The sequence below is a fragment of the Vitis riparia genome, chromosome 17 (assembly GCF_004353265.1).
Source record: "Vitis riparia cultivar Riparia Gloire de Montpellier isolate 1030 chromosome 17, EGFV_Vit.rip_1.0, whole genome shotgun sequence".
NCBI classification, from domain to species: Eukaryota; Viridiplantae; Streptophyta; class Magnoliopsida; order Vitales; family Vitaceae; genus Vitis; species Vitis riparia.
Window position 1 is genome coordinate 3,299,555 of NC_048447.1, and position 27,576 is coordinate 3,327,130.

At 37.2% G+C, this 27,576-nt stretch overlaps 1 protein-coding gene across 2 annotated transcripts in view; it reads right to left on the reverse strand.

Annotated features, from left to right (window-relative positions):
• Positions 1 to 27,576, reverse strand: part of LOC117905096 (putative 3,4-dihydroxy-2-butanone kinase) — a 100,808-nt gene that overhangs the window by 51,911 nt on the left and 21,321 nt on the right. For both annotated transcript variants that reach the window (XM_034817998.1, XM_034817999.1), the window contains exons 6-10: positions 27,445 to 27,516; positions 27,254 to 27,343; positions 14,752 to 14,925; positions 14,309 to 14,392; positions 5,952 to 6,007 (exon numbers count right to left, since the gene is read on the reverse strand). In XM_034817998.1, coding sequence (XP_034673889.1) covers positions 5,952 to 6,007; positions 14,309 to 14,392; positions 14,752 to 14,925; positions 27,254 to 27,343; positions 27,445 to 27,516 — 476 coding nt within the window. The remainder of the gene's footprint in view (positions 1 to 5,951; positions 6,008 to 14,308; positions 14,393 to 14,751; positions 14,926 to 27,253; positions 27,344 to 27,444; positions 27,517 to 27,576) is intronic.

A 27,576-nucleotide genomic window follows, 5' to 3' on the forward strand; every position in this document is an offset into this window, starting at 1 on the left:
CAATATAGTGGGCCCAAAAAGAAACATGGAAATGAAGTAAGTCCCACATCATCTCAAGCGTCTTCCAAGTATCCCCAAAAATCTTAGCATTCCTCCCTCTCCACAAAACCCACAACAAAGTGAGACAAGCAATCTTCCAACAAGTTTTGCCTCTAACAGAGTTCCCAAAACACTTAAAGGAGATAACCATCTGTTGGAAAACCGAAACTGATATGAAAATAAATAACTTTGTAAAGCTATAAATTATTTATTAGTTGTCAATCTTTGTATTTTTAGGAAAGTAATTGTAAGGAGTTATTCTTTCCTTTTAATCAGTGATTTAGTTTCCTAATTTGAAGAATTTGTATACGTTGTAAACTCTATAAAAGGATAATCTCAATGAAAGAATATTATTCCCGTGAAACCCTATTCTTCAATTTGGTATCAGAGCTAGCAATTTATTTGCCGAAATCCTCCTTCTTCCTCTCTTTCAATCCCTGTTCTCTGAAACCATGTCGGATATTTCAAACGAGTCCACTACTGTTCCTCAACCTTCTCTAAACAATCCCATCATCACTGATTCTTCAAAAATTAGTCCTACCACCTCGGAATCTCACTTTGTCCAAATCACCACTATTTGCTTGAATGGTGACAACTTTCTGAGATGGTCTCAATCAGTTCGGATGTACATTAGAGGACGTGGAAAGACCTGACGGGTGAAAAGAAGGCTCCTGCAGTGGAGGATCCGAACTATGCTATATGGGATGCTGAGAATTCCATGGTGATGACATGGCGTGTGAATTCTATAGAAGAAGACATTAGCTCTAATTACATGTGCTATCCAACAGCACAAGAGCTTTGGGAGAATGTAAATCATATGTATTCTGATTTAGGGAATCAATCACAGATCTTTGAATTAACCCTCAAACTTGGTGAGATACGACAAGGGGAGGACAACGTCACAAAGTACTTCAACTCCTTGAAGCGGATCTGGCAAGACCTTGACCTCTTCAACACCTATGAGTGGAAATCTGCCGAGGATGGACTTCATCATAAGAAGACCATGGAAGACAATTGGATCTTCAAGTTCTTGGTTGGCCTTAATGTCGAGTTTGATGAGGTAAGGGGGAGAATCATTGGAAAACAACCTCTGCCTTCAATTGGTGAAGTTTTTTCAGAAGTTAAAAGATAAGAGAGTCGGAGGAATGTGATGCTGGGCAAGAAGGTACCTGGAGTTGCTATTGAAGGTTCAGCCTTGGTTACCACAGGTGGAGGCTATAATAAAGTTGCTGCGTTTCAGCGCAAATCAGATGAAAGACCACGGGTTTGGTGAGATTTTTGCAACAAACCTCGCCATACTCGTGAGAACTGTTGGAAAATCCATGGGAAACCTACAAATTGGAAAGGAAAAACAGGTAACAAACCAGGCCGAGCCATTATTCTTACTGCTAAGGAGGCTGAGACCAGCCCCTTCACCACTGAGCAAATGGAGCATCTTCTTGCACTGTTGAAATCTAACTTGACATCCGATACTTCTAATGTTTCTTTGGCACACACAGGTAATGAATTATATGCTCTATCTTGTCGTTTTAAATCTACTCCATGGATAATCGATTTTGGAGCATCCGACCACATGACCAATTCCTCAAACATATTTGAATCCTATTCACCGTGTCCTGGAAATAAAAAGGTTCGGATAGCTGATGGTAATTTCTCACCTATTGTAAGAAAAGGTCTCATAAAAATCTCTGAGGAAATAGATCTTAAATCTGTTCTCCATGTTCCTAAACTTACTTGTAATCTCTTGTCTGTTAGCAAATTATCTAGGGATTCTAATTGTTGTGTTATCTTCTATGAATCCCATTGTATTTTTCAGGACCAGAGCTCGGGGAAGATGATTGGCAGTGCTATGATGATCAATGGTCTCTATTATTTCGAGGATAATTTACCTAGTAATTAAATTGCTCAAGAACTAAGTAGTATTAGTTCTCTTTTTGTTCGTGATCAAATAATGGTTTGGTATTGCAGATTAGGCAATCCTAGTTTCTCTTATTTAAAACATTTATTTCCAGTGTTATTTCAAAAGGTTGATCCTTTATCATTTCAATGTGAAAGTTGTTTATTGGCAAAGAGCCAACGAAAAACTTACATTCCAAAACCCTACTATGCATCAAAACCATTTTATCTTTTTCACAGTGATGTTTGGGGACCTTCAAAAGTAACCACAATTTCAGGAAAAAAATGGTTTGTGACCTTTATAAACGACCATACACGTCTTTGTTAGGTATATTTAATGAGGGAAAAATCTTAAGTCGAAAGGATTTTTAAAGAATTTTACAGAATGATTGAAAACCAATTTCAAACAAAAATCAGTATTTTGAGATCCGATAAAGGGACTGAGTACTTTAATAAAGTTTTGGAAACCTTTTCAAACGAGAAAGGAATTTTACATCAATCCTCATGTTCTGATACCCCTGAACAGAATGGAATAGCTTAACATAAAAATAAACACTTGTTAGAAGTAGCATGGGCTATGATGTTTTACATGAATATTCCAAAATACTTATGGGGGGATGCCATACTAACTGCTTCATATCTAATCAACAGGATGCCTACAAAAATTTTGCAGTATACCACTCCTTTGGAGTGCTTGAAAAAGGTATTTCCAGAATCTCGAATTAATTCTGAATTATCCTTGAAAATATTTGGTTGCACTGCATATGTACACATTCCAAAAAGGTCAAGATCTAAGTTAGACCCAAGAGCAGAAAAATGTGTTTTTGTAGGATATACTCCTAATAAAAAGGGTTACAAATGTTTTAATCCCCTTACAAAATGTTTTTACACAACTATGGATGTTTCCTTTATGGAAAATGTCTCATATTTTACCAAAAATTTACTTCAGGGGGAGAAATTAGTGGAACCAAATTTTTGGGAAATTGTTGAACCTTTCCCTAGTGTAATTCTTGATATCTCTCTTGAAAAAGAAAATAAGAAAACTAAGCCTACTGAATCTGAATCTGAAATTGGTCTGTCAGAAGAAGAAATACTACGAATGAAAAAAAATAGAAACAATCTTGAGCCTATGGTTTATTCAAGGAAAAAAGTCCCTGGAAGAAGTAAAGACCAGCCGATCATCCCAGCACATGGTCAACCGAAAGCCCTGGGCGATGGCTCTCTAAATGTCTCAGGTAACCCTCCTTCTATTCCTACTCATATACATGCTTCTTCTTCTTTTGTTACTGATCTAAGTTTACCATCACACTTTGGTCCAAGTCCAGAAATGTCTGCACTCGAACCCGGTTTAGGATTAGCCCCAATTGTTCCTGCACAGGACCTTGACCTTGATCTCCCTATTGCTCTTAGAAAGGGAACCTAAGCCTGCACTAAACATCCCATTGCCAAATATATCTCCTATAGTAACCTTTCTGACAACTATAGAGCATTCACTACAAATATTTCAAAACTTGTGGTACCTAGAAATATTCAAGAAGCACTAGATGAACCGAGTTGGAAATTGGCAGTGTTCGAAGAAATGAATGCCTTAAAAAAGAATGGCACTTGGGAGGTTGTAGATTTACCAAGGGAAAAAAAAGTTGTAGGGTGCAAATGGGTGTTTACAATAAAGAGTAAAGCAGATGGAAGTGTTGAGAGATACAAAGCCAGACTTGTGGCAAAGGGTTTTACTCAAACCTATGGGATAGACTACCAAGAGACTTTCGCCCCCGTAGCTAAAATAAACTCGATTAGAGTTTTGTTATCCCTTGCAGTAAATTCCAATTGGCCCTTACACCAATTGGATGTTAAAAATGTCTTTCTTAATGGAGACCTAGAGGAGGAAGTGTTCATGAGTCCTCCACCAGGTTTTGAAGAAAGTTTTGGAGTTGGGAAGTGTGCAAATTGAAGAAGTCCTTATACGGACTTAAGCAATCGCCTAGAGCTTGGTTTGAGCGCTTTGGCAAAGTAATAAAGCATTATGGATATACTCAAAGTCAAGTTGAGCACACGATGTTCTACAAACATTCAAATGAAGGTAAAATAGTCATTTTAATTGTGTATGTTAACGATATTGTGTTAACTGGGGATGATTGCAATGAACTAGAGAAGCTGAAAAGGAAACTTGCTGAGGACTTTGAGATTAAGGACCTGGGGGCATTAAAATACTTTCTTGGGATGGAGTTTGCTAGGTCCAAAGAAGGTATCTTTGTAAATCAACGGAAGTATGTTCTTGATCTTCTTGATGAGACAAGTATGTTAGGATGTAAGCTTGATGAAACACCTATAGAGCTGAATGTAAAACTGCAACCTACAAAAGCCAAGAATGTGAAGGACCGGGATCGTTATCAGAGACTTGTTGGGAGATTGATTTACTTATCCCATACACGCCCTGACATAGCATTCTCAGTGAGTATGGTTAGTCAGTTTATGCATGCGCCTAGACCAGAGCATTTTGAAGTTGTTTACAGGATTCTAAGGTATCTAAAGGGGACACCAGGTAGAGGTCTTCTGTTCAAGTCACGAGGACACCTACAAATTGAAACCTACACCGATGCAGACTAGGTTGGAAGCATAGTGGATCGAAGGTCCACCTCTGGGTACTGTTCATTTGTAGGTGGCAACTTGGTTATGTGGCGAAGTAAAAAACAGCACGTGGTTGCTAAAAGTAGTGCCGAGGCTGAGTTTAGAGCTGCAGCTCATGGTATTTGTGAGATTATGTGGATAAGAAGATTACTAGAATAGTTAAAGATGACGGGTTCATCTCCTATGAAGTTGTATTGTAACAACAAGGCAGCAATTTCAGTAGCTCACAATCCGGTTCTCCATGACCGCACCAAACATGTGGAAGTGGACAAGCATTTCATTAAAGAGAAGATAGACAACGGATTGGTCTGTATAACCTATATCCCTACTGAGGAACAAGTGGTTGATGTCTTCACCAAAGGACTACACAACAGGCAATTCGATTTTCTAGTTGGCAATCTGGCTATGGAAGATATCTTTAAGCCAGCTTGAGGGAAAGTGTTGGAAAACCGAAACTGATATGGAAAGAAATAACTTTGTAAAGCTATAAATTATTTATTAGTTGTCAATCTTTGTATTTTTAGGAAAGTAATTATTAGGAGTTATTTATTAGTTGTCAATCTTTGTATTTTTAGGAAAGTAATTGTTAGGAGTTATTCTTTCCTTTTAATCAGTGATTTAGTTTCGTAATTTGAAGGATTTGTATATGTTATAAACTCTATAAAAGAATAATCTCAATGAAAGAATATTATTCCCGTGAAACCCTATTCTTCAACTCCATCATATCACAAATACTGTATGGCTGAACCCACACCATCCCAGCTTGTGGGAATATCTTGTGTCATAACCCTAAAGTAATCGGACAATGTAGGAAAAGATGATCAACTGTCTCTCCACTCCTCCTACAAAGGGTGCACCAATCAGGGCTAAGGGCTTTGAATGGCCTTCTCAACTGTAGTATGTCATTGGTATTTACTTCTTAAAGCCATAGTATGATTGCCATGAAAAATCACTAAGACATGAGCTATTCCCCTATAAATGGGAGACAAAAAAAAAGAAAAAAAAAAAGAAAAGAAAAGAAAACGTTCCATATTTTTCTTACCTAGATGGAAAGAATGCTAAAATAAGATTCATGAAGACAACCTATAACTGTTGACATGAAGCTTCAAGTTGAAATCAATTCTCATTGTACCGATGACAAGATGTTTTTTTAGGGTAGAATAAAAGAGTCAATAAACCATATGTTGATTTTTAATTCCCTTTTGAGTCTCATTGCTCATCCACCATTTTCTTCTAGTCAAGGGAAACAGCAAGAAATTTATTCTACTCAATTGGTAAGCATATACTTCTAGTATTCAAGTCATTCACATTAGGGTGCGCTTATTTTCCTTTATATTGTTGGAGTAATCCTAACTTGATTAGAAAGCATAAAAGAAAATCCATGAATATACCCATTGATGAGGAGCACCACTCTGTTTCCTCGAGTGATCGGAACATAGTTAGTTTCCTACAAATATAAAAAGAAATGAGAAAAACAATAGAATATCAAATCAGGTGTAAAGTTAAATATAAAAGATATTATATGTTTTTTGTAACAATACAAGAGATATAACATAAAAGAAATTAAGTTTAATCCTATTAAAGGGATAAAGAAATAGACTAGCTAAAAAGCATTCATGTAAGAGCAGCAAAAAGCAAAGCAAAGCAAACTACTCATAGAATGGAATTATTTTCTTGTTAAATTGCAATACTTTAACCCACAAAATTAGCTGCCTAGTAACTTCATATTCAAGAAGAGATGACACATGGAGCTTGCAAGGAAGAGAATAATAGTTTCATAATATGTGAGACTCATGATATTGCCATGACTTTGTAAGAGTTAATCAAGATCAGATTACCTACAAGGTACTACGAAAGCAAAAATGGAGCATGACCATTGTCATTCATTCCCAGAAAAGTCTAGTTACATGTGCTTGGTCTTATTGAGACTACATTGAGGGGGTCTTATTTAGCTAGGTCTTTTTCCTTGTGAAGGATTCTCATCCTTGCTAGCACCCTTATTTTTGTTTCATTAATAATATTTCTCAGTTTCTAATAGTAAAAGTTCATTAATAAATATTTCTTAGTTTTTCATCATTTTAAAATTTCATAAAATTAAAAAAATTATAAAATAAAATAAAAAGGTATTAATCCTGAGGCTATCTAGGTGATACTTGATTCATCTAATAATACCAAGTTGGATGTCCAAAGAGAAAGTTTCATGTCAATGAGCTGTCATTCCAGTGAATAATTTAAAGCATAAATGCAATTTTTAGTCATCTCCATAAGAAACTTCTTTTATATTATTTAAAGCAAAACAGATTAAAGAATAAGAAAAACAAGGAACATCGAATTAAGGTGTCAAATGAAATAATATAAAAAACGTTGATGAATCAGTTAAGAATCCTTATAGGATATGGAAGCCACAGGCTTTTTGGTTCCTTGATTTTAGGACAGATATTTTAGGAAAGTTGGTTTTTTCTTTTAATAGTTATATATAGACACCTATAAGACTATACAGATTCATTATTCGAAATATAATCAATCATACATTCAACTTCATGGTATCAAAGCTTTTGTCTTTCATTCTTTAGTTATTTCACAGTTTCAGCTATTGGCAACAAAGAACCATTTTCATCTCTTTTTTCATACCATTCTATGCAGTTACAAATTTAGCCTTTACTCAACAGACCATGTTTCAAATATCTGAGGTAAACAACCAAGTTGTTGCTTCTCAACAGGTTACAGTCGAGTATTAGAATCTTCAAGCATCTTATCGATTGAATAGAAAGAATTATCTCCTTTGGTTAGAACTTGTTTTAACTTTCTTGAAAGGTAAAGGAAAGCTAAATCATCTAATTGGACCAAAGCCTATTTGTGATGATTCCAAATTTGATGTTTGGGATGAACAAAATTTGATGATTATCCTAGCTCTAAAGTTCTATGCAACCTGAGATCAGTGGCACTTGTAAACTCATAACCACAGCAAAGGAGATCTAGGAAGCAATGCGACAAACATACTCCAAGGTCAAAGATGTTGCCTAATTCAATGAAATCAAGACAAAAATCACAACCACCAAACAAGGAATCATGTTTGTCAGAGTATTATAATACAATGAAGGCGCTATGAGTTGGACCATTACTAAAAATTTAAAATGAAGTATAGTGAAGATGCTACTATGTTACAGAATTATGCAAAAAAAAAAAAGAGAGAGAGAATCTTTGAGTTCCTGGCTAGTCTCAATAACAAAGACTAAAGAAGGACATCAGACAATAATGCTTGATAATCAATCCATCAAAGGCTCAACACTTGTTACAGCCAAACCGAACAATAGAGTGCTAGTTATGAATTAAGGGTTGCAGAATAACAACAGCAAACTTTCTACAATCCATGAAAATAGAAGCTAGCAAATCAACTATTAATAAAGATGGTTTGGGGTAGAACTACAATAAAAAGCCAAGGCAGACCAAGGAGAACCATTGGAAGCTTCATGGCAAACTTCAGTCAGTAAGCGAAAACAATGACAATCGAGGAGCACAAACTGGAAAGCGAGGAAGACAAGCATATGTTGATCATTCTGAAGAAGTTTTCCAAGAGAATGCAACAAACAATACTGAAATTGGAGAGTTCAATAAAAAGAAAATTGAGTAACTTAGAAATCTCCTCTAATCACTAGAAAACCCAAATGGTTTGTGCTCTTTACACTCAAGTAATTATTTTCATTCTCATGCTCTTACCATCACAAAAGACTGTTTCTCAAACTCCAAGATCAATGAGTCAGGCATTACTGAACATATTGTAGAAGAGAGCTGGAAAGAATGCAAGCTAAAAATTCTTTTCCTTAATCTTTTGCCTGTACAAAGACTCATATAAATACAAAAAATCCTAGCACCTAAATAGAAAACTTTCCTAACTTAATTACAAAAAATCCCTTTGATCACAAGATTACCTAATTCTCTCCACAAAATCACGACTTTCCTAATTTAAGTCTTCCACACATATGACAAATTATGCACATTTTTTCTCTACATACAGTTCATGTCCTGGAAATAAAAATATTTACATAGTTTATGGTACTTTAGCAATAGTAATTGGTCACCATCTTTATCCTTGAAGTCAATATTCATGTGCCAAAACTATTTGTTAATCTTTTATTAATCTATCAAATGAACAAAGATTTAAATTGCAAGGTAACATTTTTCCTTTCTCATTCTAATAATAAGAGGGAATACTTTGAGGCTTGGCTCATGTGATAAAAGGGTTGGGAAGGGTTTGTGGAAGGTTCCAAGTTCAAGCCCCATGATGACAAAAAAATTTACCTATCAAAAAACAATAATGAGAGGGGATACTTGAATCCAATTTTAGCACCATTTTTCCAAGAAACATGCATCATTTCATCAATGTTCTTGTAATGATTCTTCACAAAAACAAAAAATAAAAATAAAAATAAAATAATAAAAAAAGGGTTTGCAAAGAGAAAAAATAGGCATCTTCAGAAGTTATAACAACCCTAATATTTCAAAAATGTGCTTGAGTTTTATTGGGGGGAAGTAGTTTTAAAGGTTGAGCACCTAACCAAAATGCTTTTAGAGTCTCAAATCATCAATCTCCAAAGATTGATTTCTCAAAGTTTTTCCTTGATGTTAATGGTTTTTGCTAACTCCCTTCTAAAGTGTTTGGTTGTGTCCCCTATGTTCATATCCATTCTTAAAAGAAGAACAAATTATAGGATATTCTGAAACAAAAAAAGGGTTACAAACGCAACACCCATCTTCCAAAAAGTTCTTCACAACCATGGATGTCATTTTTGTGGAAAACCAATCATTCTATCCCAAGACTTACCTTCAGAGGGGAGCCTTTAGTGGAAAATAAGCCATCTTTTTTCTTAACTTGAACAATCTATGTCTCCCTTGATCCCACCTACTGCATCTCTGAAATTACAGATGAAAGGTGAGAGACATGGGCCTGTTTGGGAACATTTTCAAAAACATTTACCAAAAAATAATTTTGGATGATAGTTTTCAAAAGTAGTTCTTTGATGTTTCCTAAATCAAAAGGTTGTTTAAGAACTTGGAATGTTCTCAACCTGTTTTCTATGTTTTCAAATATTACTTAAAAATAATAAAAATCTACAATGATTTATTTTCAATCATTTCCCATATTCCTAGAATTATTTTTTGAAACAACCCCTAGAAAATAAATGAAAACAACTGAAAAAAAAAATATTAAAATCACTATTTTCAGAACAAGTTTTCAAAACATTGTTTTCTATCAAAAAATTACCAAACATTTTTTCAAGTCTGGAAAACAGCTTTCCCACTTTCATAATAGAAAACTGTTTTTAAACACAAATCTTAAACAGGCTTGTGGAGGCCCTAGTGTCGCCACATTGCAGGTCTATCAAAGAAGGAAACAACCATGACCAGAACAAAATAAAAATAGGTTGGAAAATGTTGATGATTCTCATGATGAACCTGATTTTGAGGATACCTAAGGGCTATTGCTACTAAAAAAGGAACACAAAAGCACACTCAACAACCAATTTCCATTGTCTCAACCGACAAATTGATATCTTCACACAAAGCATTCTTTTGTCACCTAAATCTCATCGAAATTTCGTAAACAATCCAAGAAACATGAAGAATCTAAATAATTGGAAGGAATAAAGAGAATAAATTTTTCCTTAATTTCAATTTGCACAAACCCACATTCTTAGCACCAAAAATAGGAACCTTCCTAACCTAATCACATCAGATACCCTTGATTATGGGATTGTCCTAATTCTCTCCTTAATTACAAAATTATACCATGGTTCAAAGTCGCGATCGCGATAGCGATCATCGACTTAGAGGGCCCCGAGGCATATCGGTCTTGGTGTCTTGGCTCGGTATCAAACAATACACAAAATAAGATAAATAAATAATCATTGAGTCGTGTTTGTCCCAGGTATCAAACTGAGGATCTCCTCTCTTTGGTCCAATTCCTAAGAAATGACTTAATTTCCTTTTTTCGTTCAGAAAGGCACAAACAAGTCGTGACCATTTTAAATAATTGTTCCCATTAAATTTGTAGGTGCTTGAATATTCTATAATTCTCCCATGGTGTGACTGGTTATAACTTCCTCAGACTGAGTGGTTATAGTGGGAGTTTCTAATACCTCATTAACATTTTTTTTTTTTTTTTTTTGTGGTTCAAATATAAAAACTCCAAAGGTTTTAGAAAGTTAAAGAACATGTTGAAGACAACACGTAGAGCCCAGAATTGTGTTAAAGCCCTAGCTAGTGGCAATCTAGGATAATGACAATCAAGGTAATTGCATCAGAGGTCCTAAGCTCTCAATCTCCTATTAAGCTCTCAATCTCCTATTGTACCAATGGCGCAAGGACAAAGGTGGTTGTTGGTCTCCTGTTGCTTTGGTGATGAGTTCACAATCTGTGTTTGCAGCTTAGTGTGAGGCTAAGACAAGAGTGACTATACAAACCGTGTTTGCAGCAATGGCGCAATTCAGATGAGTAGGAAACCCTTAAAGGTCAATAATGAAGGTTGACAATGATCTTCGAACTTTATAATGAAGGCCAAAAACACTTCTCTGCTTGATTCCCAGATTTATGAGCCTAAAGCTTTGATACCATGAAGAATCTAAGGAATTGGAAGGAAGAAAGAGAATAAATTTTTCCTTAATTTCAATCTACACAGACTCACATATTATACAATTATTCCTAGCACCAAAAATAGGAACCTTCCTAACCTAATTATATTAGATCCCCTTGATTACGAGATTGTCCTAATTCTCTCCTTAATTACAGAAGTATATAGTTATAACTTCCCTAATTTAGCCAATTTGCCAACCTACATACAAATTACATTTTTCTGCAAAGCATTTAGGAATGAGAATTAGAGAAAAGCCATAAGTAAGGAAATAAGATTGTAAGAGCACTTAAGAAGGGTCAAACATGGGAAAATGTATAACTTCTTAAAGGGACATATGCCAAATGGGTGTAAATGGGTATTTGGCATGAAATACAATGCACATGGGACTCTAGAGTGACACAAAGCTATATTAGTAGCTAAGACCTATGGAGTTGATTATCAAGAGACGTTTGCCCCAAGGGCAAAGATGAATATTATGTGTATCTAGTTGTATTTGACTACCAATCTTGGTTAGTCCTAGTAGGAATTTGTTGTCAAAAATGCATTTTTACATAGTAACTTGAAAGAGAGTCTATATGGAAGCTCCAACAAGATTTAATAAGAATTTCAATAACAACCATGTGTGCAGGCTAAAAAAAGGCTCCATATGCACTCAAGCAATCTCCTAGAGTATGGTTTTGGTAGATTCACTAATGCTATAGTGGGGGTGAAGTATCAAAAAAGTCAAGGAGATCATACTTTCTTTCTTAAGCACTCAACTTTAGGAATGGTTACTGCTCCAATTGTCTATGTAAATGACATAATTGTTACTAGAAATGATTTAGAGGAAATAGAATGGCTTAAAAAAATTCTAGCTGCAAAGTTGAAATAAAAGATCTTGGAAAACTGAAGCATTTCTTGCATATATATAAGTGGCTCACTCAAGGAGTGGTATTTTTATATCACAACAAAAATATGTTTCTGATCTGCTAAGGGAAACTAGGATGCTAGGATGTAAGTCGGTTGACACTCCTAGTGGATAGAATCACAAACTTGATGATGTTAAGGAGGAGGCAGCTGTAGACCGACATATGCATCAAAGGTTAGTTGGAAAGTCGATATACTTATCCCATACTAGACCGGGATATAGCCTATGCCTCGAGCATTATAAGTTGGTCTATGCATTCACCAAAACAAAGTCATCTTGGGGTAGACTATATGATCTCTGATACTTGAAATTCACTCTTGGAAAGGTATTCTGTTTGAAAGAAGTATAGAGTTGAGCTTGCAAGCATACACTAATATCAATGAGGTGGGGTCAATTATAGATTTAAGGGTCAACATCAAGATATAGTAAGTTCCTAGGAGGAACTTGGTTACTTTGAGAAGTAAGAAGTGAGGAGTTGTGCTAGATCAAGGGCAAAGGCAAGGTTTAAAGGAATATGTGTGCTTCTTTGATTGAGAATTATTCTTGATGATCTTGAAGTTAAATGGAAAGAAACAATGAAGTTGTATTTTGAAAAACAAATGGACAATTAATATTGCACACAATCCTATCCAACATGATCACACAAAGCATGTGAAAGTTAACAAACACTTCATCAAAGAGAATTTGAATATTTGCTTGATTTGCACTCTTTATGTTTCAAACGGAAGGACAATTGATAAAAATCTTAACTAAAGGACTTTTAAGTCAAGGATTCCAAATGATCAGGAGCAAGCTAAGAATGAACAATATCTATTGATCAACTTCAAGGGAGTGTTAACGGTACAGCTAAGCATCCCTATAGAATAGGGAAGCCAAAAGTTGATTGTTTCCTAATTTTCAAATTTAGGAAATTACTTATTTTGTCCTATTCTCTCAATGTAATTGTGATTCCTTGATTTTAGGATCAATAATTTGGGAAGTTAGTTTTTCCTTTTCTATTGTATATAGATGCCAACCTATAAGATTGTACAAATTCATTATTTTTATTTTTATTTTCTTTTTGATAGGAAACGACAAAGGGATATATTGATAGAAAAAAAGAAGTATGAGAGAAGGATGAGAAATCCTCCCACCAAAGAAAACTAAACTACAAGAATACAAAAACAAGAAAGTACACAATAAAAACAAACAAACTCTCTAGATTAGACCAACCCTTTGGAATTACACACCGCTAACCAGTCAAGTTGTAACACATTAAGGAGAGTCCCCTTAAAAACCTTGGAACAGAAAACCCAAAGAGAAGCAAGGAAATAAGTTTATTATATTACAAATTCATTATTTGAAATCCAATGGTTCATATAGTCAACTTAAACATACACACACACACACACACACACACACACAAGTTTATTATATTACACTAGCTTCGAAGCATTCATACAGAAGAAGTAAAGGCAAAGCAAACTGCTCAAAATTGAACTACTTTCTTGTTAAATTGCATGAACACAAATTTGCTGCCTAGTAGCTTCATATTCAAGAAGAGATGACAAAGAGTTTGCAAGGAAGAGAAGAGTGGTTCCAAAAATGAGGCTTATGATGTTGCCATGACTTAGTGAGCATGAAAAAAAATTAGATTACTTACAAAGTAATGCTCAACAAAAATACAGCATGAACTAGTTGTTTATTCCTAAAAAAACACTATTCACCAAGAGATATTTGTTTGGGTGTAGTGGGACTATACTAAGGCCTTACTTTGCAGGAACTTTTCCTTGTGAACAATTTCTCATCCTTCCTAGTAGACATCTTTTTCTTTCATCAATAGTATTTCATAGTTACTGATTCTTGATGCCCAATTTCTCACTAGCACATGGAATGCTCAATCAATCCAACTTAAGTTGCTCCAAATTGATTCATCAAATTCTAATAAAATGAATTAAGGATTAATGTGATTACCTAACATCCTAAGGTCAAAGAAATTAGCACATCAAATTACTCAGAAATCTTGTGCTCAAAAAATCTTCAAGGACACACAAATGCTGTAAAACCCCTCAAAGGTTTGTCATTTCAAATTTAGCATGTGTGAGTCAACTTAGACTAACCTAGAACATTATTTTTGCAACACAATTTACTATTAAAAGCAGAAATCCTGACAAAAAGATGACTATCTTTAATTATCCAAACGATAAGGCAGAATATATGTCAGAACATACCGGTGATAAAATCTGCTTAAGAACATGAGAAACCACAACATCCACAGGCTGAAGGTCAGCAACAGCTGCCCCAGGTTCCCCATGCTGAAAAGAAATGCATGTTTAGCTAACTGGATATTCAAAAGTAGGATCAGAGTTAAATTAAGAGGTAAATAGAAGAACCAATTATTTAGTAAATAATGCCAACAAAAACAATGTAAAATCAATAAAAAGCACCAGTTATTCAGTGGAGACTGCAAAAAACATAATAATAATCAATAATTAGCCACTAAGTAAAGTGCATAGCATCAAGAGTAGCCAACAAAAGTTGTAACTCAACAATTTGAAAATATAGAGTAAACTCCATGTCAAAGTCAATTCAAAATACATGCTAAGTAATTAATGCAAACTGCATTAATGATCAGAAATAATGAGAACAAGGGGACTTATTGAGATTAACTTACAATCCCAAGACCAAGTTCCATCTTTCCTGGACCCAGACGATCAGATGTGACCTGACCTGGCAGTGTGCATACAGTTAATGCAACACCCATCGTTCCAACCATTTCAGATGCATGTCTTGCTTCTGCAGCAACATCAGCAAGCGAAAGGCCAGCAGCAGCAGCAGCTCCAGCAACCTATTTTTTATAAATTATAAAAGGAAAAAATATTTGAGGAACTCATTGAAATTATGATTGACATATAAATGAATTGTTCTTTCTGAGAACAAAATATGCAGTTGAAATAGAAACTAATTTTAGTCACTTTGTCAAGCTAGCAATAAAAACAAGTGAATCTACAGCAGCACCTGAAGGAGAAAGAACAAGTATTATTTCAAAATGAAAAGCAATAACTAGATTGGGTTTCAGTCCCCTGTATCTAGTACATGTTAACCAAGGGCTTTCAAAAGCTTTTTACATTAGTTGGGAGACTTGGTATTCTCATTGCAAGAGTTTAGGTTAAGCATGTTTGGATGACACAAATTGATGTGGAACCAATGACGATGTTTTTCTTATGATGCATAATTAGTTTATGAGCTAATAGGTCTTTTTTGTGTGCGTAAGTGTGTTCAAAGTTAAACAATGTTTTAAATTGATGTAGAAAGTTTTAAGTATTCATAAGATAGGAAAGGAGAAAACAGTATTAACAAATTGACTTTCTGAAATTCTCATACTATGCAACTATAACCTTAATTATCATCACCCAACCATGAAGGAAGGTAAAGGGTGGTTTGCAGTGGAGTGGAAATCCTTTGGAGATTTATGTTGAGTTGGTGAAAGGGAAGTTTGTTGGTCTGGTATGGGAAAGGAGTCAAGACTTTTAAAGATGGATTAGATTTGGAGAAAGAAGCTTGGTAGCCCTGCTTGTAGAGGTGGAGGATTGCTGCCTAAAAGGTTGCAGGGAAGCCTTTCAAGGAATGGAAGAAAGGGGAGACGAGTTATAGGTCGGAGCTTCAGAGTAATGTTGCAGGTCACTTTATTTTGTGTTCCATTTGCTTTGTGGAATCTAAGAGGTTTACCTTGGTCTTCCATGAAGGGAAACGGGCACCTGGGAGGTTAGATTACGTTGGTGAGGAAGTTAAGAAACTTTGGTGTTGCCCCTTCCTCAAGTGCCTCTACTGCCCCTCTTGTGACCTTCCCATCCTCAATGGGTAATGCATTGGCTTTGAAGAAGGAAAAATCATTTGTTGACACTGTCAGAGTTCGCCAGGTGGCAATTGATGATACTCATCTGGCAGTCGGAGAGGTGGTGTAGATTGAGGTAAGGAAAGGGGAAGCAATGGGATTTTCTGAGGACATTCATCATTGCATAGTGGGTCGGTGGGGGGAGCTTTGACTTTATCCTAGGCTCATCCTCACTGAAAAGGTGGGTGGGTGGTGGATAGTAGTAACATCAAATTTGTGTTTCATAAGATATACCCATGTGACCCTTGTCCAATCATCAATAAAAGACAAACCATTTTGCCCCAGAAATACTTTGAATTTGAGTAAGCCCCCAAACCTCAGCGTGGATTAGATTGAATAGAATGGAACTTTAATTACTCCCTGAAGGGAGTGACACACAGTGGTGTTTAGCAAAGACACACAGTGGTGTTTAGCAAATTCACACACAACACAATGAAAACCTTGAATATCTAGTTTTCCAAACATAAGAGGAAACATCCTTTTTAACAAATAAAAAGATGGATGACCAAAACAAAAATGGGATAACCAAGCTCAAGTCTTATTGGTAATTGTCAAATATAGTTAGGAAAGTTAAGATTTTTATGCCTTTTTGTTCAATAAAATCCAAGTAACAAAATTGGATTAGTAATAATATTTTTTCTTTTTGTTATCTCCCACAAGTTAGGATCTTGTGGTGCTAGGAGTCTAATTTATTTGTTGTTGTGTATTCTGATTTATTATTACAAAGAAATCGTATTATCTTCTAAAAATCTTTATGGTATCAGAGCTATGGCTCTTAGATCAATCTTTCAATGGTTAAAATGGCGATGACCAAAATCAACATGACATCAACAGAATTTGAGGCTACATCTGAAGCCACCCAAACAACCAATGGCATGGACCATTCATTTGCAAATTCCTCTCTGCAGATAACCATTCATGAATTGAATGGTAAGAATTACTTAGAATGGTCGCAATATATATATATTGTTGAATATAATGTATTTATAGTGTACAATATTTCTTTCCTTTCTTAATATAGGTCACATATATGGTAGTTAGTTCAACCTAGCCTTGTATATATATTTCTCTATTGTAAGAAGTTAAACATATGAATGAGAATTAAGGTTTTCCTCTCTCTCTCTTTCAACATGGTATTAGAGCCAAGGGAGAAAACTTTAGTCTTTCTGGTTTACCTGTGTAATTAATTCCGAGAATCCATCCAGTGATCGTGTTTCATTCCAGTCACCTTTTCCATCTCCCAAAGCTTTCCGGTCAGCCATATCGTGGTCAGAAAACCCTCATCACCGTCAACATTTTTCTGGCGATATTTTCCGACGACTTTTCCCCGACAATATTTTCCGACACCAACCACATCATTAGGAGCGCAAAGAGGAGATTTGCAACTTTTCTCAATGCACCGGAGCCAAACACCGATCCACGAGCCTCCACACACCGTTTTTCTCCGACGGCCTAAATCCCACGTGCCAGCGAGTGAGGGTGCGTGGCCCACTTTCCGGTGTTGAGCTTCTACCAGCAGGCTCGTCCGGCGTCGTCTTGCACTTCTAAGCCTTCGTCAGTCCTCTCTGAACCCTGCTTCTCCATTTTTTTTTGGTATTTCAGCCTCCGACGACAGTTCCCTTCCTTGACCGAGACCTGTGTGTGCCTTGGGAAGGCCTCTTCTTCATCTCCAGTCACTTTTCTCCTTTGTTTGGGTCCCGACATACCAGGTTCTTCTTCCACAGCTATGATCCAACCTCCCTTTAGGGCTCTCTTTGATCCAAACGTGATTCAATCTCAAGTGAAGTGGATATGGCGACTAAAAATCCTATTTTTACATCCGCCATCTCTGGATCTCCTACTATCACATCAGAAAAATTGATTGGTAGTGAAAATTATCTCTCCTAGTCAACGTCCGTGGAACTCTGGTTTATGGGACAAGGTTATGAGGATCATCTTGTTACACTTGAGGATGCTATACCCGATATTGACAAAGTGCAATGGAAGAAAATCGATGCACAATTATGCAGCGTATTATGGCAATCTGTTGATCCCAAAATTTTACATCATCTTCGTGCCTACAAAACCTGCTTTAAATTTTGGACTTAGGCTAAAGGATTATACACGAATGATATTGAACGATTTTATAAGGTGGTTTCTGATATTATTCATGTGAGACAACAAGACATGGATCTGTCTACTTATATTGGCCGAATTGCGTCTCTTAAGGAGGAGTTCTTAACTTTGATGCCCTTCACTAATGGTGCTGAAGCTCAACAAATACAGACTGACAAGTTCTTTATGGTGTTAACCCTCATTGGCCTCCGGCCAGATCTTGAGTCTGTCCGAGATCAAATTCTTGCTAGTCCATCAGTGCCATCATTGGATGATGTGTTCACTCATCTCTTACGCCTCTCCTCTACTCAGACCTTGTCGACTGATGGTCCTTCAGATTCATCTATGTTAGCCTCTCAAACTAACTCTCGAGGAGGACGTAGTGGCAATCAGGGTCGAGGACAACATCCTCAATGCACCTATTGTAATAAGCTTGGTCACACTCGAGATCGTTGCTATCAGTTACATGGACGGCCTCCTCGCACTGCCCACATTGCTCAGTCATCTGATCCTCTGCTATCTCGACCTAACTCCGCTGCGAGCTCCACATCTCAGAGTATCACCCTTACTAGTGGTGATTATGATGCCTATCTCCGATATCAGGCAGCCACATCAGCTTCTATTGCTTCTGTTGCCCATACCAGTAATGCCTCTGTCTGCTTTACTCAATCTCCTTTTCTTGGCCCATGGATTCTAGATTCTGGAGTATCTGATCATATCTCTGGTAATAAACACCTTTTCTCCTCTACTACTACTACCTCTGCCTTACCTACTGTTACTTTAACTAATGGTTCCCAAACTATGGCTAAAGGTATTGGTTTGGCTCATCCTCTCCCTTCCCTACCTCTCCATTCTGTTCTTTATGCCCCTGAGTGTCCTTTTAATCTTATTTCCATCAGCAAAATATCTCGCACTCTTAATTATTCTATCATTTTTTCTGATAAATATGTGATCTTGCAGGACCGGAGTACGGGGAAGACGATTAGTATAGGGAGTGAGTCTCAAGGCCTCTATCACCTCACATCACCTTCATCTCCTGCAGCTTGCATTTCCACTGATGCTCCTCTTCTCATTCACAGTCGTCTGGATCATCCTAGTCTCTCCAAGTTCCAGAAGATGGTCCCTCGTTTTTCCACTTTGTCGTCGCTTGCGTGTGAGTCGTGTCAGCTTGGGAAACATACTCGTGTGTCGTTCCCAAAGCGTTTGAATAATCGAGCAAAGTCTCCTTTTGAACTTGTCCACACTGATGTTTGGGGTCCGTGTCGGACCGCATCTACTTTAAGATTTCAGTATTTTGTCACTTTCCTTGATGACTATTCAAGATGCACTTGGTTATTTTTAATGAAAAATCGAGCTGAGTTATTCTCCATTTTCCAGAAATTTTATGTTGAAATCCAAACACAATTCAATGTTTCTATTCGACTGTTACGCAGTGACAATGCTCGGGAATATTTTTCTACACCCTTTACTTATTTTATGTCCCAACATGGGATCCTCCATCAGTCATCTTGTGCTCATACTCCTCAACAAAATGGGGTTGCTGAACATAAAAATCGACATCTTGTTGAGACAGCTCGTACCCTCCTTCTCCATAGTCATGTTCCTTTTCGTTTTTGGGGGGATGCTGTTCTTATCGCCTGTTACTTGATTAATCGTATGCCCTCATCTATATTACATAACCAAATCCCTCATTCCCTCCTTTTTCCTACCCAACCTCTTTATTTCCTTCCTCCTCATGTCTTTGGTTGTACTTGTTTTGTTCATACTCTCACACCTGGACAGGACAAGCTCTCCGCCAAGGCTACGAAATGCATCTTCTTAGGATACTCTCGATTTCAGAATGGCTATCGTTGTTATTCCCCTGACACTCATCGTTATTTTCTCTCTGCTGATGTCACCTTCTTTGAGGACTCTCCATTCTTCTCATCCTCTGAATCTCTTCCCATTTCTGAAGTATTGCCACTTCCCTATATATCCCCCCCTTCAAATGCGCTCTCTCGTCCTCTTCAGGTTTATCATCGTCGACATCGTGTTGTTGCTCCTCCTCTCTCTTTAGCTCAGGTACTTGATGACTCACCTCCTGTCCCACCGATTTCCCCTACCCCGGCCCTGTCATCTACTGACCATTTGCCTATTACTCTTCGGAAAGGTAATCGATCTACTCGTAATCCTCATCCTATTTATAATTTTTTGAGCTACCATCAATTATCTTCATCCTCTTCTGCCTTTGTCTCTACTTTATCCTCTGTTTCTCTTCCTAAGAGCACTAGTGAGGCACTTTCTCATCCTGGGTGGCGACAGGCAATGGTTGATGAAATGGCTGCTCTGCACTCCAATGGCACATGGGATCTTGTTTCTTTACCTCCTAGTAAATCTACAGTTGGATGTCGTTGGGTCTACACTGGTAAAGTTGGTCCTGATGATCAGGTTGATCGCCTTAAGGCACGCTTGGTTGCTAAAGGTTATACTCAGATTTATGGTTGTGACTATGGTGATACCTTATCTCCTGTTGCCTAGATTGCTTCTGTTTGCTTATTTCTCTCTATGGCAGCTATGTGTCATTGGCCTCTTTATCAGTTGGATATTAAGAATGCTTTCCTTCATGGTGAACTTCTCGAGGAAGTGTATATGGAGCAACCACCTGGTTTTGTTGCTCAGGGGGAGTCTGGTTTAGTGTGCAAGTTATGCCGCTCTCTATATGGCTTGAAACAGTCTCCTCGGGCATGGTTTGGGCGTTTTAGCTCAGTTGTTCAAGAGTTTGGAATGCTTCGGAGTGAAGCAGATCATTCAGTTTTCTATCATCATAACTCTTCGAGCCAGTGCATCTATTTGGTAGTTTATGTGGATGACATTGTCATTACATGCAATGATCAGGAGGGTATCCAAAGACTAAAGCAACACCTTTTCAACCACTTTCAAACCAAACACTTGGGCAAACTCAAGTACTTGTTGGGACTTGAAATAGCTCAATCCAATTCAGGTGTGGTTATGTCACAAAGGAAGTATGCCTTAGACATCTTGGAAGAAACGGGTATGTTAGAATGTAAACCTGTTGACACTCTTATGGATCCAAATGTCAAACTTGTACCAGGACAAGGGGAGCCTCTAAGAAATCCTGGGAGATATCGACAACTTGTAGGCAAACTGAACTACCTCACCATCACTCAGCCAGACATCTCTTTTCCTATGAGTGTGGTTAGTCAATTTCTACAATCACCAGGTGACAACCATTGGGATGTTGTGATCCGCATTCTTCGATATATTAAAGGAACACCAGGCCAAAGTATATTGTATGAAGACAGGGGTCATACCCAAGTTGTTGGTTACACAGATGCAGACTGGGCTGGTTCACCCTCAGATAGGCGTTCCACCTCAAGGTATTGTGTTTTTATTGGAGGTAACTTAATATCCTGGAAGAATAAGAAACAAGATGTAGTGGTCAGATCAAGCGCCGAAGCTGAGTATCGAGCTATGGCTTTGGCAACATGTGAACTCATATGGTTGAGGCAACTCCTTCAGGAATTGAGATTTGGAAAAGATGAACAGATAAAGCTAGTCTATGACAATCAGGCCACATTACATATTGCATCCAATCCAGTCTTCCATGAAAGGACCAAGCATATTGAAGTTGACTATCACTTCATTAGAGAGAAGACCGCATTAGGGTGTATTGCTACAAGTTTTGTTAATTCAAATGATCAACTAGCAGACATCTTCACTAAATCTCTCAGAGGTCCTAGGATTAAATACATTTGTAACAAGCTTGGTGCATATGACATATATGCTCCAGCTTGAGGGGGAGTGTTGAATATAATGTATTTACAGTGTACAATCTTTCTTTCCTTTCTTAATATAAGTCACATATATGGTAGTTAATTCAACCTAACCTTGTATATATATTTCTCTATTGTAAGATGTTAAACATATGAATGAGAATTAAGGTTTTCTCTCTCTCTCTTTCAACATATATATATATTGTCATTGATGATACCCTGAATTTATCCGATACTAGTTGTTGCGGGGCGGTTAGCAACCCAAGGTTTGGGTCCCCATGGAGAGTCCTAAGGGCTTAACCATGGAAGCCTCCTCGTTATCAAAAAAAATAATAAATAATAAATAATAAATAATAAATAATAAATATAAATGTAAATATAATATATGTATTAGGATATCTGACAAGTGAAGTGATGAAGCCTGCAGAAAGGGACTTAAATTTTAGAACTTGGAGATCAAAAAACCCTTTAGTGATGGCATGGCTTCTCAACTCTATGGAGTCGTCTATTGCTAAGCCCAATATGTTCATGCCTATAACAAAAGCCATATGGGATTCTATACGGGAGAGTTACTCTGATTTGGAGAATTCCTCCCAAATTTTTGAATTGAAACAAGGAGATCATGAAGTTATTGTCTACTACAACTAGATGGCAACTTTGTGGCAGTAATTGGACCACTGCTACGATGATGTCTAGGAGAATCCCAATGATTATGCAAGGTATATGAAGCGTGAAGAAAACAATCGGGTTTATGTGTTTCTCACAGGTGTAAACGGCTGCTTGGAAGAGGTGAAAGGATGGATTCTTGATCAAAAGCCTTCTTCATCAATCCATGAGGTTTTCTCATAAGTGAGGCAGGAAGAATGCAGGAAGAGAATTATGCTTAGCAGTCCTGAACCAAGTCTCAAAACAGAACCTAGAAGCTCAGCCCTTGTTTCACAAGGCCCTTAATCGAAAGGAGACAAGAGAAAAAAGCCTTGGTGTGATCACTGCAAGAAACCATCGCATACCAAGGAAACTTGCCGGAAAATTCATGGGTAGCTATAGCAACTAAAAAAGCGACCTAATAGCCGAGCTCTTCAAACCATGGCTGAAGCTTACCTTTCAGACATAATCGTGGAAAGCCCCCAAATCAATACTCACAAGATTTTGAGGAAAGAAGATCAACATACCCAATTGCCAACCATGTATCAACTTGGAGATTATCAAAACCTCTCAAGGCGTTTGTACACAACTTGTCTTCATGTAATGTTCCCAACAGAATACAAAAAGCCTTAACAAATCTGAAGTGGGCTCAAGTGATAAAAGAAGAAATGGAAGCACTATGAAAAAATAAGACAAGGAAATTGCTTCAGCTTATCAATCTCCTCCTTGTTGAAAATTTCTCTTGTAATAGTATTTTCTAGCTGTTTCGCTTCTATATCAGCAACATAACTCTGGGATTTGTAACCTGAATTTCCTCTTATGCTGCCATTATTTTTTCCAAAGAAATTTGAAGGCTTGCCATGTAGCTTCCAACAGTTTTCATTGGAGGGACGATTCTTGTGGCAATAGTTGCACCAAAGTGAGTCCTTTTCACTTGGTTTTCGGCCTTCCTTCTTTCCTGAATTCATAGCATTGGCAGTAACAATAGTGGTAGTCATGACTCCATTAACATTTGACTAAGAGAAAGACAATGCAGAACCATCCACAGAATTAAAATTTTCCACCATTACATTTCTAGCCAAGGATATCTCTATTCACAAAAAAGAATCATTCACCTAAACTAATAAGGAAAAAATTAATTCAAAAATATTTCCCAATTGGAAAGTCTTCATACAGGTTCTGCATATTTTCCAACAGGAACGCCTCCTTTTTTCCATTTGATGAAAAGAAATCGAAAGATTTAACTAAGAAAGATGCAACTCTTTGAGTTTAGCCAAATCATTTTATCCTCAATATCTCTATTACTTGTCTGAACTTGCAACCTCATAAATAAAGCCTCCACCTCATCTAAGAAGCCTTCAAAAAACCCCTCCTCCTTCGCTCTAATAAGGATACGAGAGAAGGCCTCCATTGCCAAGATAAATAGATAAGGGGACATAGGATCACCTTGTCTCAAACCTCTAGAACTTTGGAAGAACCCGAACGGGGATCCATTGACCAAAATAGAGGAACGAACTGTGAAAATATACCATCTGATCCAACCAATCCCCTATTATTTTGGAACAAGTCGTTAAAATGATCCTCCCGATCATTAGAAACCAAAAAATGGTCCAACCTGGAAGCCAACCTATTATTTAAACCACCACACCAAGTAAAAGAACCACCAGATAAAGGGAGGTCTTTTAGCTCCAGATCTTCAATAACCTCTTGGAAGCGGTTAACCTCTTAGAAGCACCTCATAGAACCCAAACTTCTAAAGCAATTCCTCCTTTCCCCCAAGAATCTCACAACATTGAAATCCTCTCCCATGCACCAAGGGTCATTCTAGAGACCTCTAATAGCACTCAACTCATTCTAGAACCACTCCCTCTCCTCATTTAAAACTGGACCGTAAACGCCTGTAAACATCCAAAGAAAATTATCCTCACAGTTCTTCAAATGACATGAAACTAAAAAGGCCCCAACCTCCATCTCAATGAGTTGTAGTACCTTGTTATCCCAAAAAACCAAAATCCCCTAGCTTGACCCCTAGAATCTACTGCCCCCCATTATAGACGCCTAGCCATACCCAAGCTCCTGACCAAAGACACAGACATCTAGTTACCTTCATTTCTTGAAGGCAGACAAGATCAGCCGAATGCGTACAAATCATAAACTTAATGATTCTATGCTTATCCCTCTAACGTTCCACAATAGAATGCAAAGCTTCATTGACAAACTTTGGCTATATATCAATTTCTTTCCCCCCCCTCTCCCCCCTCTCCTCTCATTAGCAGTATCAAACTTACAATTAACAAAGTATTCCAGCGTTCAAAGCTCCCTCTCGAACTTCAAGCCAACTGAGAGGCTTTTCTTTAACCCCTACCTCATAGCCTTCCCTTTCTTACAAAGCTCCAAGCTTCTTAAAAGCACCAAGATTTCCTCCTCAAAACAATCAACTGGTAGCCCCACAAATTTGCTAAAAGAGGTTAGCATATTGAAACCATCTTCTAACATAATGGATCTCCTCATCTACCCCTCTAGGGTAAGACCATTGACCTGCATAGGCCTCGCTTCCTCCCCTTCCTTAGCGTCAACATCAAGGTTCATGCCACTCACCAAGAAATCCACCTTAGAACCATCCTTCAAAATCATCTTGAGCAGACCTCCCATTCTTTTAAGTACCCTTTTAAACTCCACTGAAACTTCACCCATTCTTTTAATGGAGGTAAGAGTGGGGCATCGTTGCTAAAATCACCCCAACGCCCCACCAAGCACCAGTTGAGGGACTGCAATTTGTTAAAAGAGTTAATACCCCCAAATTGCAGCTAAATGATATCACTCGTCCCCCTCCGAGGCACACCCATCACTTCCGCCAAAGGCAACAAGTCCTTCAACCCCATAGCCGCTTTCCTCTGCATGGAGGTATCCCCAGCCAAAAGAACTTCAGCAACTTCATGAGGAAGCACCACCCCACAACTTCTCAGCTTCTGAGCAAACACTGCCCACCCTCCTGGCAGTCCCTACCTTTAGGAAAAATCAAAACAAACCTCTTACCTTCCACAGAAAAAATTGAGCACAAGAGAAACCTTCCTACCTCATTAATTCGAAGTTGGAGCCTGTAGCTCCTCCCTCCCTCTAACCAAGACTTGCTGAACACCTTCAAGTTCTCTTTCTGACAACAAAACTCCACCCCTTCTAGGAAAAGAGAAAGACCCCCGTCTCCAAACCTAATCCACAACAAGAAACTTCACCCCCTCTCAGTGATAACACCAGAAATCTTTCCTTTGAGAGACTCAACCGAAATTTCAAAAGATTTTGACTCAATCCCAAACCAAACATTGCCTCCAATACCCATGAAGGATATCTTCTTCAAACCATCCTCTAGGGGTCAACCTTATTTCCTATACCCCCCATCCACTGCAAATGGACTTCTAATTTATGGCCAATGATGCCTTCATTATCGCTTCTTGGGCACTTCCCTACTCAATTAGAGATATTCTTCATAGTTGCCCCAACACTTTTGTTGGAGCCAAAGCAAAGCTATTTATTTAGAGGCTACATGTGTTATGTATCTTCTAGATCACTTGGTGAGGGCATAATAGAATAACACATGAATGATTAGAGCAGTCGTGCGTGGAGTTGAAAGATGTGCTTCTCAAGACTATTCTTGTGATTAGGTGGGAAACTAAGAGCTTATTTGGAAATATTTTTTAAAATAGTTCTTAAACAACAGTTTTTTAGAACGGTTTTGAAAACAGATTTCTGATGTTTTATAATTTTGGAACTTGAAATGCTCTCAACCTGTTTTCTATGTTTCCAAAAATTTCTTAAAAATAACTTTTATCTGCAATGCTACATTTTCAATCATTCTTCATATTTTTACAATTATTTTTTAAAATGCCCCTAGAAAACAAGTGAAAACAATTAAAATATCTTCTTAGAAAACACCTTGTTTTTAGAATAATTCTCAAAAACTTGTTTTGGGAACAACTAACGACCAAACATGTTTTTACATTTTTTTGTTCTCAAAAACAAAAAAAAAAAAAAAAAAAACTGCTCCTGAGAACAGTTTCCAAATATACCAATGTTTTCCTTTCTTGTCCTCTTTTGGTTTTATGGGTAGTGTGACAATAAAGGGAGTTGTTTAGCAAACAGAGGCTAAATTGGATTTTTGGATTTCTTATCTTCTTTTTTTTGTTGGTTGAGTTCTTGCTAAAAGGAGTTGTTTTTTTGTGTTTCATATTTTTTTAGCTGTGCCTTTTGACACACATTGTATGCTTCCTATGTACTTTGGTATACCATTCCTTTGGTGCTTGTTTATAAAATCTTATCATTTGCCTATCAAAAAAGTTTAGCAAAGTTGTTAATCTACTTTTCTGAGATTTGCTTGTATACATTGTGTGTACATGGGTTGCATCCTATTTTTTTTTAGACACATTTTTTTAATACATTCTGCTTTTTAGCCTATCCATAATAAATGAATAAATAAAATTAAAAACAGAAGATGGGGCTTCAAAATGATTACATTTTCTCTCATAACATTTAAAATGTGACTAGGCCAATAGTATTAAAATATCATGCATAGGATTTCAAATGGACAACAACTTTTTCCTCATTTTTTATGACCATTGTGACCATACTAGAAAATCTTCGAGTGTGTGTGTGTGTGCATATATGTATACATACACACATACACATATAAATACACACTTATTGACATAGACACAAATAAATATATGCATATATGTATACATATGTAAACACACACACACACACACAGAAAGAACCTTATGAACAAGAATAGTCCCAGCCAAGCCTCTTCGTCCTGCTATGCCTCGAGGTGGTGGTAAGGCACAATCATCACCAACAATGACAATCTGCAATGGGCAAAGATCATTTTCTTCCCATTGATTTTATCCTTTCTGATTATTTGTTAAATGATTTTCAAAGAAAAAAAATTCAAGTTGACTTCACATACCTCAACTTTGTATCCCTCAGATTTTGCTTCCTCGGCAGCCAAACCAAAATTTAACCGATCGCCAGTATAATTCTGTCAAAATCCAGAAGACGACACTAGTAGTCAAGAAACATTAGCTGAATGCCTCATATA